Source organism: Diplotaxodon limnothrissa, linkage group LG17, assembly GCF_057381915.1.
Source record: "Diplotaxodon limnothrissa isolate DT_005_m linkage group LG17, D_limnothrissa_male_GT1.1, whole genome shotgun sequence".
NCBI lineage: Eukaryota > Metazoa > Chordata > Actinopteri > Cichliformes > Cichlidae > Diplotaxodon > Diplotaxodon limnothrissa.
This window is the reverse complement of record NC_140612.1, coordinates 33,696,277-33,711,848: the sequence shown is the minus strand read 5'-3', so window position 1 is coordinate 33,711,848 and position 15,572 is coordinate 33,696,277. Positions and strand designations below refer to the sequence as shown.

The 15,572-nt window shown below is 42.9% G+C and overlaps 1 protein-coding gene across 1 annotated transcript in view; it reads right to left on the bottom strand.

The window, feature by feature from the left end:
- Nucleotides 1-440: 440 nt before the first annotated feature.
- The window catches only part of gsap (gamma-secretase activating protein), a 58,976-nt gene continuing 43,844 nt past the window's right edge, over nt 441-15,572 (bottom strand). The window contains exons 29-32 of the mRNA XM_085375550.1: nt 11,994-12,055; nt 2,102-2,206; nt 717-813; nt 441-541 (exon numbers count right to left, since the gene is read on the bottom strand). Coding sequence (XP_085231676.1) covers nt 441-541; nt 717-813; nt 2,102-2,206; nt 11,994-12,055 — 365 coding nt within the window. The remainder of the gene's footprint in view (nt 542-716; nt 814-2,101; nt 2,207-11,993; nt 12,056-15,572) is intronic.

The following is a 15,572-nucleotide window of genomic DNA, read 5'->3' as shown; positions in this document are numbered from 1 at the left end:
TTAATTAAACCGTAAGTGAAGGTGTGCCCATGTTGGTTACTGTATTCTAATTTCTGCTGTTGCCAACAATTTGTTTGGTTTGCGTAAAGCTGCAGCTGTTCCTCGCACATCGCAACCCATCTCAGCTCTTTCCTGAAAAGCAGGTGGGAAAACTGGGGTGATGACTCTGCCTCCTATTCTGAGCATCTCCATCCATCTACCCCTCCGTCCCACCCTAATTCATCATCGCACAGTGAGAACTTGTTTATGTCTACGCCTCTGCCTTTCAATCCCGCCGCTCATTTTTCATCTCTCGCCCTCCCTCCTTCCATCATCCATCCATCCGTTACTTGTCCTCGAGGCCCCTTCGATGATGACTGGTCTCTCAAACACATTTTCCTCCCCATCTCTTTCCCTCTCAATCCATCCGCCCCGCGTCCCTCTCCACCTCTGCGCGTTTATCATTTTCTCTCGAAGCCCAGCAGAATTAGCGTCTGTTTCAGAGCCGTCTCCTCCACAAACCTGGCGTCCACGTTCTCCTGCTCCTCGAAGGGGTTCGGACCTGCTCGGAGTCAGAAAGAGACAGATTCTTATAGAAAACAGAACAGCAGACTTTGTGGTACAGAGTTGCTTTCTGGCCAGGCATGCACGCACACATGCACACACATTCTGTCTTAATCCTCGAAAGGCCTCTATCTAAACACAAAAGCGCGCACACATACACACACACACAATACCTTCTTCCTCTATATCAGAGAGTATTTTTGCCAGGTAGGTAAGAGGCACAAACTCAGGTCTGAAGCCAGGCTTGTCTGTGCCCATGAATGCAAGTCCCTAAGGAGGAAGGAAAATAAAAAGCACAACTTCAGGGTTTTTTTTATGCCTTATTTTTGAGAAAACAGTCAGACAAATCTGCAGCAAATCCAGAAACTGAGTCACCTTAGCTCTTCTCTAAGATAAACTTGGCTGCAGTTTAACTTTTAAGGCACCAACAGACTATCGCTGCACCAAATGTCACAGGCTCTCCACGCCTTCTCTGTGAGCCAATTAGCTGACTGAAACTTGGCGATAGCATCACATCCGACTAAATCAGTGGGTGACTGCTTTACCACGTTCAGTAATGATGTCTTTTTTTATGTCTATGCAGAAACAAATAAACCAAAAAAAAAAAACTTTCTGGTAGTACTTTATTTTTAAAAAATGAGAAAAAGCATATTTTTCTGTATAATTATTTGATTAATATAACCATAAATAGACTTGTGGGTCTGAAAGATAACCTATGGACGCTCTAAATGCCTGTTCAGTGAGGGTTTATAATTGAAAAGACCATGCTTTAAGCATTGAAAACATTGGGAACACTAAAAACTACTGATTAAGAACATACAGTCATGGTGAAAAGGAAGTACACCTCTCTCAGTTCTAAGGTTTTAGACAGGAGGCGGTAAAAATAACCTCAGATGACTGACAACATGGCATTGTTTATTGTTCCAGTGTTGCTTCAGTTCATGGAGGTTTATGGGCATCCATTCATGCACAGGTCCAACCACAGCATTTCAATCTGAGTGAGGCCTGATCTTTGACTGAGCAACAGCAACACTTGTAGATTTGCACTTGTGTGCTTGTGATCACTGCTCCGTTGCATGAAGCTAAAGCTTAGTCCAAACTGGACTCTAGAACACTTTGGTATACAGAGGATTCGTAGTTCAATCAGTGGCCACAAGGTACCGAGGTTCGGCAGCTGCAAAATTAGCCCAAAGCTACATAAAATTAAACAGAATTCAACTTCTCCCTACTGACCCTTAGCAAGAGTCTATATTTATGTTCAAAAACCCACAAAATTGATGGTATTTCCATAAAGTAAAGGTCAACACCACCCTGTTAGCACATTCGCTTTGAAGCATAAAACAACAGCCTTACATAGCTCCTGGGATGGTTATATATTCCCATTTTTGGAGGATTTAAAAATAATGCATTTATTATCAAAAACAAATGGTGGCACATTCCAGTGCAAACATTTCTCTCAGTTTTCTGTTTTTTAAATGCCTGAATAACTTTCTAAAAATGTCTGTGAGATTAGGGTGTGTATGAGAGTTGGCATGTGTGATACACTCTTCTGTGTTACCTTATTTTTGTTGTGTTTCTCCAGCAGAGTCTTGACATAATCTCTGGAGATTGAAGCAGAACTGACAGGATGATCCCACATGTGGTAGATCCTCTTCACCATAGGCTACGCATACACACAGACACACACACGCACACACATAACCGAGTTTATATTTTAGGCATGTAGTTCATGCTGTCAAAATAAAAAATATCCCTGGAGCTTATGAACACCTGTCCCTTTCTATTTTGCCAACTGGAACACAAAACCATTATTGTGGTGTGAACTGCTAATGAGGGGTTTCAGAGAAATACGCATCTTTAATTTTTAGTGTTTTTGTCGCAATTTCAACACAACTTCTTTCCACACAACTGCACTCATTACTTAATCACAAAATAACTAAACAGGATGCTGCATTGGGCAACTTATAAACTTCATACCTGACTGGAATATATGACTGAACTTCGTATAGGGATTATTACACCTACAGAATACTGCAAACTATGAATATGAAGAAATTAGTTTTTCAGGACGGAAATAACAACAGGCTGCTAGGGTAGTCTACTACTGAGTTGAACCGCCTGTTGCCAGGACTGCGTTAGCTCTGTGTGGCTTAGATTCACCAAGGTTATGCTGCTGGGTGCAGGCATCATAGGATGGCTACACTGTGGTCATAACACCTGACTATATAAACTTTGACAATGAACTCACTCCATTAGACTCACAGCATATATTTACTGAATATATTTACAGATACATATGCAGTGGTCCCTCGCTATAATGCGGTTCACCTTTCACAGCCTCGCTGTTTCGCAGATTTTTTTATGCAATTTTGCATGCTTTTTTTTTCCTTTTTTTCTTTTTTTACAGTGCTTTGTGTTCTGCCTCGTGATTGGCTGTAGACAATTGTCAATCTCGTGCCGTGTCTCCTGTACAGTACAGAATGCCTTCAGCTTGTCAAATATACATAAATATACATAAATCTTGCCATCGCTGGCATGGAACGCACGCCACTGCCCATTCCGTCACAGATTTGAGAAGGCCCGGCCAAACAAACTTGAAGCTGCCTTGAAGCTTTGGCAAACTGTCCTACCGGTAGGATAATTTTACAGTGATGTCTGACAAACCATCCTACTTTGGATGGTTTGTCAGATATAGCCGTCCTGATTGGCTATATATTAAAGCACCAACATCAGTCTCACTGACTGTTGATACAAGGCTGGATGGATCTATGTTTTCATGTTGTTTACACCAAGTCCTGATCCCACCATCCAGTCTCAAATTGTAGCCTGTTTTTAAGTGAAAACAGTGGCACCCAGTGGGGTCTTCTTCTGCTGCTTCTGCTCACAAGTTCAACATCTTGTACGTTCAGAGATGCTCTTATTAGGGGTGCAACAATACACAAAATTCACGGTTCGGTTCGATACTTTGGTGTCACGGTTCGACATTTTTTCGATACAAAAAAAATGTTCATGCCTTTTTAATTTGTCATTTATTAAATTTTCACGGCACATTCCGCACCACGTCTCTGTGCGTTCATCATTTGTTTGAAGCCAGCTCGCCTCCTGCAACTACTTTTCCGAGAATACGTGCTTCTTTTGTGGTTCGGACTCCTTCTGACATTTCTTTGGAGGTGGAGGCACATCACAGTAATTGCTTAAAGGAGCTTGCTTCTTCGACATCTTTAAGAGTTCTAAACAAATGTGTCACGGTTTGCGGGGCAAGCCGTGTGGAGTTGTAGAAAAGGACCCAAAAGGCGGCAGCTCTGGTGCAGGTGAATATTTATTTACAACGGTGGGCACAAAACAGCACTGGTGGAAAAACAAGAAACCGGAAACCTAAACTGGGTAAGCTAATAACACAAACCAGAAACGAGGATGCAGGGAGGTCCGGGGAAATACACAAGAGACGCAGGGAGACCGAGGGGAAACAACACAGACGAACCAGCAACTACCATAACAGAAGACACAACTTAAATACACCCAGAGAACACAGGGAGATTACACACAGGTGGGGAACACAGGTGACACTGATAAACATAACGAGACAGGGCAGGAGTGAACACAACATTACGCATACTGACGAGAGACTGTCAAAGTAAAACAGGAAGTACACAGAGGTTCAGACAGGAGGAGAGAGAGCACGGGGAGAACACAGACATAACAGGCTGGGGGAAACATGGAATAAACACAAAGAGAGACGAGAGCTCATAAATACACAGAGGGGCACAAGGGGGTAAGAGTCACAAAGGGAAAAACACTTAGGGAACACCACAACAGGACACCTCAGAAAACATGGCCTAAATAAGGAGCGAAAATACAAGGAACCAAGAATACTGGGCCAACATGGCCCAGGACCATGACAAAATGTCTGTCCTCCTCCTGAAAATCTTATGTATGCAAACACACGTTGAAACTTCTTATCTTGTGCCCGTTTTTTATTTTGACAGCAAATGCGCACCACTTATGTGCAGCCCTGGTTATTTCACTTGTCATATTGCAGCCACAGAAATTCTTTTGTCCATGAAACCATAAAGCTGCACTTTCTTTTTGCCTTATAGTCTGATTTGTCATAACTTTTCCGTTTTGTGGTAAGCTTTTCTTTGGCTGTCACTTCTTCACCCTGACCTGTCTTACTTGGCTCAGCAGAACTAAAATATTGTGGCGAGCTCAGACAAGGAGGAGACGGAGGTGTCGTTTGGTCTTGCTTCCCGTGAGCTAGCCAGGGAGCACAGCCGTTTATTGACATCTGCAGAAGAACACTGCCGCTAGCTAACTGCTCAGGGGTCCGTTCTTCGTACATCGCTAAGTAAGTTAGCTGGATTTGATTGTTGACGATTTTGCGTGATCCTGGATCGTTCGGTTCCCCGAAGCTCATCCGGGACTTGCTGTCATAGCAACAGATCCGTAAGCGTAAACCTGCTCGGGAGCAGGTTTACTTTATGTAAACAGGATTAGATCGCGGCCACGCAGGTATGTCCGCTTCATTTATAAGAAAGCAACAGCGATATTTTACCACTGTTTTTCCATAAATAAATATTATCAATGTAACTAAAGATAATGCAGTATTTGATTCTTTTATTGATTTCATACAGATACTTTCCTAAAAAAAGGGAAATGTACTATTAATCATTCTATTTCATGTATTTGATTATTTCAGATGTCATTCATATTTTAGAGTAGTAATAGTAAATTACTTCGTGTAATCAAGATGAGAGACCACGGCTATAAAAGCGAAGGTGGATTTGGGAAGTCTGTCGCAGCCATGTCCTGTCCGTATACGCGATCCACCCATTGCGGAAGGTGCAAGATTGATAAGGAGAGTTTTCAGAACTCAGCGTATATTGCGGGATAGACAGGATCCTTTAGCTCAGCGCGACAGTGTGCTCATAGAGAGATATCGATTTTCCCATGAGGGTATTATTTACTTAACCAACTTGTTGACGAGGGGGTGCAGGACCACCACCTGTCTTTTTTTGCTCTGCCCTTTTCTTGGTTGCTGTTATAAACAAACAAACAGATTATTTCAGGGTCTTTTCAAGAGACTAAAAGCAATATAAGTGATAAATATTACCATTCTGTAGAATATTCTTATATTTCACTTTTACTTGTTCCCATGTTCTAGTGGGTCCTGTCGTGGCTCTAATGTGAAAGAGGATATAATGTAATATAATATGATAAATTTACCCTACCGCCTACTGGTGTTGGCCAGAGGGGCCGATGGCGCGATATGGCAGCCTGGCTTCTGTCAGTCTGCCCCAGGGCAGCTGTGGCTACAACCGTAGCTGCCTCCACCAGTGTGTGAATGTGAGAGTGAATGAATAGTGGCATTGTAAAGCGCTTTGGGTGCCTTGAAAAGCGCTATATAAATCCAATCCATTATTATTATTATTATTATTAAATTACTTACGAGTTTAATTTGTCAGCAACTTTCTGCCATCCCTCTCTCCTTGCTTTTGCAGCCTTTGCAGTGTTCCCTTGCGCTTTAATTAAACTCTGAAACTCCTGAAATCCCTCAATCAAGAGTTCTTGCTCTGCTGCCGAAAAATACCGAGCGCGCTCCTTCGACATTTTCGCCGACCAATCAAAGGGTTGCCGATCAATGTTTCTACTATTGATGCGTAGCCCCTGTTAAGCCACCCAGTGATCTCACATTACTTCATCCAGCTATACTAATCGTCAACAACAGGTGTGTTCGAAGAACCGGGATAGCGAGCTCAAAGTTAGCGCGATGATTTGATCTTGGATGTGTCATTTGATCTTGGATGTAGTAAGCGAGGTACGAAGAACGGACCCCAGCGCGGCAACAGCACAACAACAACAACACACAGGGCGCCCTCTGACCCCGGAAGGACACACCGTCGCAGCGAGAGAGCGTCACCCGTCACTATGGCAACATAAACAAAACATAACTGTACAAACAGAACCCCGAACAGCCCTGACCCGCTACATAGCCCACACCTAAGGGGTCAGACGACCCCATTACCGCACACAAAGTCCTGCAAATGTCCAAGTGCCTTCTTTTGGCGCACCGGCCGGTCACGACCGGCGGGGGAAAAGTCACTCGGGTCAGAACATGGGGTGCCACCATCATCCCACTTCTGACACCAATGTGGCGAGCTCAGACAACGAGGAGACGGAGGTGTCGTTTGGTCTTGCTTCCCGTGAGCTAGCCAGGGAGCACAGCCGTTTATTGACATCTGCAGAAGAACACTGCCGCTAGCTAACTGCTCAGCGCGGCAACCGCACAGCAACAACAACAACAACACACAAGGCGCCCTCTGACCCCGGAAGGACACACCCTCGCAGCGGGAGGGCGTCGCCCGTCACTATGGCAACATAAACAAAACATAACTGTACAAACAGAACCCCGAACAGCCCTGACCCGCTACAATATGCTGCTGAGAATATAGCCCAGAAGAAGCGTATAGTATAGCTTTTATTTTGGAAAGAGCCATTTCTCTGTAATAAACTCTCTTTTCCAAAGATGAGTGATTCCTCAATCAGATACAGGTGTTACCGCGCCAGATCCGCGGCCCCGAACCGTAGTAAGGAAACCTCTGGCAGTTACTTGAAGGTTCCGTAACTGACTCGTAGCCGGCAACAGCTTACTATACAGGTCAACTCCGCTAGCAAAAAGATCGAAGGAGGCGTAGGAAACTGCTTCACCGAACTTTATTTCTTCTCTAAGGCACGAACACCGCGTACAGTGGGCTGAAACTGTTTACTCACAGCGAGCATCGCCGACACAACTCTGGCTGTCGAGGGAGTTATTATATTCCTTTTATTTATTTTCTTTTCGTCTCTTCTGTAGCTAACCGTTACTTTTCCCCTGCTCCGCTCTCTCTCTTCACACACACACCAGGCAGTCCCGCTACACACATCCCGAATACATTTCCCATCAGGCTTCATCCTTAAAGGGCCATGCCTGTAACACAGGGCTTGCAAAATCGCTAGCCCGACGTCCCGGGGCTAGCGATTTTTCCAGTCGTACTACCAAAATCTATCTCTGCCCTGCCCGTCGGGCTATTGTAGGAAGGAAAAATATATGTCAATGCTTTTGCATTCTTTCGGAAATGTAGCTGGGTAATTATGTCATTGCCATCGGTGAGCCACTGTCAATATGTGACATATTCAAATCGCGTTTGAATTTGCGCTTGTTTTTTGCTTTCACTTTACAAATGTCCAGGTGCCTTCTTTTGGCGCACAAGTCACTCGGGTCAGAACATGGGGTGCCACCATCATCCCACTTCTGAAACCAATGTGGCGAGCTCAGACAAGGAGGAGACGGAGGTGTCGTTTGGTCTTGCTTCTCGTGAGCTAGCCAGGGAGCACAGCCGTTTATTGACATCTGCAGAAGAACACTGCCGCTAGCTAACTGCTCAGCGCGGCAACAGCACATCAACAACAACAACAACAACACAAAGGGCGCCCTCTGACCCCGGAAGGACACACCGTCGCAGCGAGAGGGCGTCACCCGTCACTATGGCAACATAAACAAAACATAACTGTACAAACAGAAGATTTCACTTGTCATGTTTGCATAGTAAGCTAACGATTGATAAGACGATGTCAGAGGAATTGGTGCGCAAATTATCATCACTCACCAATACACAGTTTGCGCGATTGCAAAGTGAAAGCAAAAAACAAGCGCAAATTCAAACGCGATTTCAATATGTCACATATTGACAGTGGCTCACCGATGCCAATGACATAATTACCCAGCTACATTTCCGAAAGAATGCAAAACCATTGACATATATTTTTTCTTCCTACGATAGCCCAACGGGCAGGGCAGAGATAGATTTTGGTAGCCCGACTGGAAAAATCGCTAGCCTGGGACGTCGGGCTAGCGATTTTGTGAGCCCTGTATCTGATTGAGGAATCACTCATCTTTGGAAAAGAGAGTTTATTACAGAGAAATGGCTCTTTCCAAAATAAAAGCTATACTATACGCTTCTTCTGGGCTATATTCTCAGCAGCATATTAAACATATCAGGTCCCCATAAGAAGAATCATGTGCTAACGGCTGACTCGGGTAAAGTTTGTAGCATGCGTGCTTGTTGTTTTTGTCTGCTTCCACTTGTCTTTGCACTAGGATGATGTCGGTGTAAATGTCCAGTCATATTTGTTGTGTTCCCACTAGTGCTGTCAGCGTAAATCTCGTTGAAATGACGTTAACGCCACAACATGGCAAATCTCCGTTAACGAGCTACCGCGGATCGCCCGTGCATGGGGCTGGACGGCCAACACCTTAACGAGCTAACTGCGCTAACACACTAGCTCCCACCCATGTAATTGAGCTTTGCGTGGTACATCCAACATATTGTTTTATTTTACTCCATGACGCGCTTAACTTCAGGGTCATACGTCACATGAAAACCAAAATAGTTCCAAACGCCAGATCTGAATGATACGGAGCCCCCCAGGGGACATGGGAGAAAAAAAAAAATTAGGGAGGAAAAAAAAAAAAATTAGGGAGGAAAAAAAAAATTAAGACGGACTTTTTGCGAGCGCTCGCAAAAGTATTGCGAGATCTCGCAATAAGTATTGCGAGCGCTTGCAAAAGTATTGCGAGATCTCGCAAAAGTTTTAGCCGCATTCTTCGGAGGCCGCCAGCTCGAAGCCGACCGGGAGGTCGAGGCACGATGTGCCGGGAAAGCGGTGTTCCTCCCGGCTGTAGTAGGTCTCGACTTCCCGTTAGCTTCGAGCTAGTGGCCGCCAGCTCGAAGCCGACCGGGAGGTCGAGGCACGATGTGCCGGGAAAGCGGTGTTCCTCCCGGCTGTAGTAGGTCTCGACCGCCCGTTAGCTTCGAGCTAGTGGGTGTCAGATCTCTAAAAACGTCGGAGCTCTTTTGCAAATATGTGATGTCTTGTAAACCGAGCAGGTATCTGACGTTTACACAACTACATTCACGCCTCAAAATATCTTAAAAGTGTATTTTGTGACCCAGAAAGAGTAATATTACAACTAAGTAGCTGCCGCCATTGTTGGAGTTTTGCGAGATCTCGCAATACTTTTGCGAGCGCTCGCAATACTTTTGCGAGATCTCGCAAAAGTCCGTCTTAATTTTTTTTTTTCTCCCTAATTTTTTTTTTTTCCTCCGTAATTTTTTTTTCTCCCATGTCCCCTGGGGGGCTCCGTAGAATGAGGGTGGGGGAGGTTCAATTTGCCATGTTGCAAGGAGAGCTTAACTTCGGTCTTGCTAGCTTGCCCTGCGTGAATCTGCGTTGGACTACTCCGCCTAGGCTGCACTGTCGAGCGCAGATCCACTGAGCGCTCAACACAGACAGCATCGTCAGAAGGAAAGTTGATAAAATAAATTAAAAATTTATTTTGTATTGTTCGATACATATGGGTACGAACCGAAAGCACTGTATCGAACGGTTCAATATCGATACGAGTATCGTTGCACCCCTAGCTCTTATGCATAACTTGGTTGCAAACATTGGCTAATTGAATTACTTCCCTTCCTATTGGCTTGAAGCGATCTGGCCTTTCTCCTCTGACCTCTGGCATCAAAAAGGCACCTCTCACAAAGAGAAATGCTGATCACTGGAGATTTTCTCTTTTCTGGACTATTTTCTGTAAATATATAGTTGTGCTGGAAAATCAAAGTAGATGAGCATTTTCTGCAGGATTTTTGTGGCTCGAGAGATATGGCTGAGTTGTCTGTCAGTCTGAAGGTTGGTGGCTCGATCACCACATCCTCCAGCCTGCATGTCAAAGTATCCTTGTGTAAGATACCGAACCCCAGGTTGCCCCGATACATTCATCTGAGTAAGAATGTGAGATTGAATGTTACAGAAGGCACTTAGGCACAGAATAAAGCACTTTATGAATGTAGGTGTTTGACTGGGGGAGTGAGGCTTGTAGTAAAAAGGTGAGTGAGTAGTAAAAAAGGGCTTTGAATGCTCAGAGTAAAAAAGCTGCATCTAAGCACTAATCCATTTACCATTTTACTGAAATACCCTGAAATACAGCCCACCTGACACCAACAGCCACTTTCAAAGTCACTTAAATCACCTTTCTGTTCAGTTTGAACTTCAGCAGCTTGTCTTTCATTTCTACAAGCCTAAACGCTTTGAGTTGCTGCCATGTGAAATTTGCTTTAACAAGCATTTGAATCAGTGTACCTAACAACGTGGCCAGGGAGCATATTAAAAAAAAAGAAGTAAAAAGGTCATGAGGGAGGAAATTAGCAGCAGAGCAAAAACATCGCTGTACCAGGCTGTAAACATGTTAATTTCTGGTGTTAACAAGGGAGCCTATTTGGACTGACTCATTTTTGGAGCCAACCTCAGGAGGCTATTTCAGTAACCGCAAGTTGGATAAATTTTTTTTTGTCTCGGAACCTCTCTGACACGTGGCATTAGGTGAGACGTGTCGCCACATTTAATCTTGATTTATGCAGCAACAATTTTATCAATTAATTTTAGTTAGCCAGGCCACAATTACATCTGGCAGCTGGAGCATTTCATTAAAAATTAATTCTTGCAATGAGTTTCTGTGGCGTATCCTGTTTTAGTTTAGTCCCACCACAATAACTGTAGTAAGCATTTATAATATTCCTGCATGAATTGACAAAAGAGCTGGTTCAACTGCATTCTGATCCCTGGTGTTCCTCATACAGTGCAAATATTGCTTATAAACATTTAATGGAAATCCTTGGTGGTTGGGGGTGGGGGGGGTTCAAGCACACACAGGATGGGAATCATGAGAGGTGTTGGGCTTAGTCAAGGTGAAATCTCCTACATTTCCTGTTTTCTAACTCAGTGTGTTTGCTGTACCTGCTAAATCTCTTCTGCCCGCCAAAACCCAACCAGCAAAAGTGTAGCAGGCAGGAAACAGAACAGAGAAGCTAAACACTGAACATTCCTGTGTTCACAGTGCAGATGTAATGCACACACACACATGCACAAACACACCCGCAGCTACAAAAGAAATATACTGTACCCACACAGGAACACGTGGAAGTTACACAAGAGCTAGGACATAAACAGACACAGACTCAGTAGACAGCTATGTATGGAAACCCACTCCCCAACCCTCTGCGCTCACATGCGCCTTCACTCTCGTACCAGTTGGTTACACAAATGCTCTGTGATTGGCTTGAGGGGGGCTTGAGGGAGATGAGACCTAAAATAACTTCAAAATCCTAATTGGATCGGAATGGGAAGTTTGGGTAGAGAACCATTCGAGAAAAGATGACAACTCCCCTCCACCCCCACCCCACTAATAAAAGTGATGAGAATAGCCTGTGCATTGTTATATTCTTTTACTCCTTGCTCCTTCCAGGCTGTAGTTTTGCTCTAAATTCCTAGTTTGCAGACTTCGAGTTGTTACATTTGTTTGAATGTACTGTTTTAGGAATTAAGACACTGGAAAAAAGCCTTTGCAGAGATGCACATACCTCAGGAAGTCTCTTAAGGATGCTGAATTTCAGCCTCTCATTGGCATCACTGTTGTCCAAATCTAAACACACAGAGGAAACAGAGAGATGACATGTTGCTAATTAGTCTACTGAAGACAAACCCCAAATGCTAGAAAAAATACCGCAACACCTCACTTGAAATAAATGCAAATATCACCATCAAGATTTCCACAATCCTCAGCACTCAGTCTAGACGGCATGTAAAACTCTTCTTAATGCTCCTTCAAGTGCCGCATTTATTACAGGAGATTAAAACGAATAGAAAATATAAATAAATAGTCAAATATCTTGATGCATGCTCAATCATCCAGGTAAGGAAATCTAAAAAAGCTCATTCTGTTCATCTGGATGTAGCGTTTTCAGCGGGAGAAACGTTTCGTCAATCATCTATGTCACTTTTTTAGTCTCAGTTGAATCCAGCTTTTCCCAACCTAATCTAATAGGGGACAATTAAAATTTGATGTTTACCGTAAACCTATGCATCAAGATCACTATCAATGGTCCTTGATCAGTGGTTGATCAGTCGATATGACAATTTGCATATTAATGATGAAGAAACTGACCTCACAGCCCATTCTTCGTCAGTGGGAGATGAAATGTTTCTCCCACTGAAAACGCTACGTCCAGGTGAATAGAATTAACCTTTTGGGTAATAGTAAAATATATTTTACTTATATTTTACTTTGAAACAAGCAGAAAAAGCTTCACACGTGAGTACTAATTACTAATTTAATGCTTAGAACCACTTACGACAGCAGTTTCAGCACAGATATAACTCCACACATTCCAAGCAGCAAAGCAATATTAATTCCTAATAAAGTTAACGATACTTAAATAAATAAAACAGCCAATGTGAAAATATGCAAACGTGTGGCTAAAATCATATTATTATTAATGTGCATTAAACTTTATTATAGTAGCTGTTATAAAGGAGCTGCGGAAGCACTTAGACTTGCACTTTGGTGCAATCAGTCTTTGACTGAAGGTTCTGCTGTTGATAACCTCCAGGGCATGAGGCAGGTGTGTAGGGTTGATCATAACTTATTTCAGCTTCTGGAGCATTTTTCTCTCCACCACCTGCTGGACTGTCTCAAGTCCAGCAGGATCCAATTATTTCACACATTGCTCTTAAATGGCACGCAGAGGTGGAACTACAGAGCTCTGCACTGCACCTAGAGAGTGCAGTACCATGCCAAAGCTTTCATAGGGCTGAAGTTGGTGGGTTTGAGCTAAAAACCACTGGATGTACTACCACTAACTTTTATATAGTTAAGTGGCAAATTAAGATGGTAAAACCTGCTTAACAGCAGGATTTTAGCATTGCCATTCTGAACACAGCATTCTAATCTTACAATGTTGTATATCTAGAACATATATACAGTATATTGACTGGATGGTGTGGAATAAGAAAAATATTTTACTGCTACTCATACTCATCATTATCACCATTGCATTAATTAACTTTGCATTAAGTCATTACCATTACATTAATCAAATTAATCATCATTTCAGTAAAACATTTATTGAAGCTGTTGGCATTACATTAACCTTTTTATTACAGGTACAGCTAAGATCATTTTACACACATTGCACTTTGTGCTAATTAAAGAGTCAATTAATTGGAGGTTGTAAGCTTTGTTTGGTGCGATGTCCAGACAATCTATCGTGTAAGTGACTTGGAGCTATAGAAGGTTAAAACTGCGTACATGCCTACAAAACACATATAATACATATAATCTAGAAACAGGCTTGAGTGAAGGCCTGAATGTATCCGGCTTCTTGTTGCATTTGAGTTTTGCTTAGTAACAGGTGACAGAAGATGGGCCAAAAAGGAGGACCAGTCCCTGGGAAACGTCAGAGCCTGGATCCATCGCCACATTTGGAGAAGATGCTAGAGAGGGGAACTTCAGTGTCTGCATTTATCTCTTAAAATTGCTCATTGTCTATAAAACATGCAAATGATGTTCTTAAAATACAAATTATGTTCTTGTACAACACGAGAAGGGGCGTTAACCAACCCTGACATTATAAAAGCAATCTGAAGTGTATTTTTGGGTGGAGAGCTACATCTGATGTTTTGCAGTGTACATCTTCCCACGCGTGTGTTCAATAAACTCATCTGTTTGATTGCATCCTTCTGGGCTTCTGATATTTTGTTTTGGTTCTCAACATCGCGAATCGGGACAATGGGGAGAACTTTCAGTAAAAATATACTAAGAACATGACGCAGAGCCAATTACACCAACTTTGAATACATTCAGACTGTTTGAAATATTTCATCTTCAGATATTTTACCTTGGAGTACACATTGACAATAAACTGGACTGGGCTAAAAACACCACAGCACTTTACAGAAAGGGCCAGAGTCGTCTCTATTTTTTGAGGCGACTGAGGTCCTTCAACATCTGCCAGAAAATGCTGAGGATTTTCTATGAGTCTGTTGTGGCCAGTGCGATCCTCTATGCTGTTGCATGCTGGGGGAGCAGGCTGAGGGTCGCAGATGCCAACAGACTTAATAAACTAATCCGCAAGGCCAGCAATGTTGTGGGGATGGAGCTGGACTCCTTCAAGGTGGTGTCGGAGAGGCGGATGCTGTCCAAGTTAAAGACAATGTTGGATAACACCTCCCACCCACTCCATGACATGCTGGTCAGTCACAGGAGCACGTTCAGTGAGTGACTGAGATTACCGAAAAGCACCACTGAACGACACAGGAAATCTTTCCTGCTTGTGGCCATCTCCCTGTACAACGCATCCACTTAACACACTGGTTACTGCTACAACTACACGTTTCTTTTCCAGCTATTTATTTATGAGTGACTTATGTATGTGTATATATATATATATATATATGTATATATTGTACTATTCTTAGTTAGCGTATTGTCTGTCTTGTCTTGATGTTGGTTTATGTTGGTTTATAATGGAGCACTGTAACAAAAAATAATTTCCCCCAGGGATCAATAAAGTATTCTGATTCTGATTCTGATTTTTGGGTCTGTTGATCTTTGTGACAAGTCAAAAATGTTTGGCCTTTAAACAATGCGCTCTTCATGAAGTCAGATAACTGCAGCATCTTGCAAACATGCTCCCTTATTACCCACAGCTCTGTAGTGTGACCTCTTTAACAGTTTCAGTGGTTACGAGCTACTTTACTTTACATTTAGGTGGCATTCTGACATAACAGGTGTGTGTTTGTCCAACTATTCCTCATTTCAGCTTTTCATCATAATAGAATCAATCATTTAAGCAGCATGTATATGTAGCTGAAAATGATTTACCGATTACAGATATAAGTTGACGCCTATCTGGTTTGAGTCATTATCTTTGATTGAGCTTCAGTTGGCTTGCAGCAGCAGGTAGCAGCAGGAGGTAGGTTCATTAAACACACCTCACTGAGGAGTGAAAAACACACAGTTTGTCCCAAACCTATACTTCATACTGATCGTGAGAAAGGTTTATGATTAAACGAAAAAACACAAACAAACATAGATCACCCACTTTTGAGAGTGAGTTGTTGTACTCGCAATGCAAAGCACAAACTACGTTTTCCGTTCA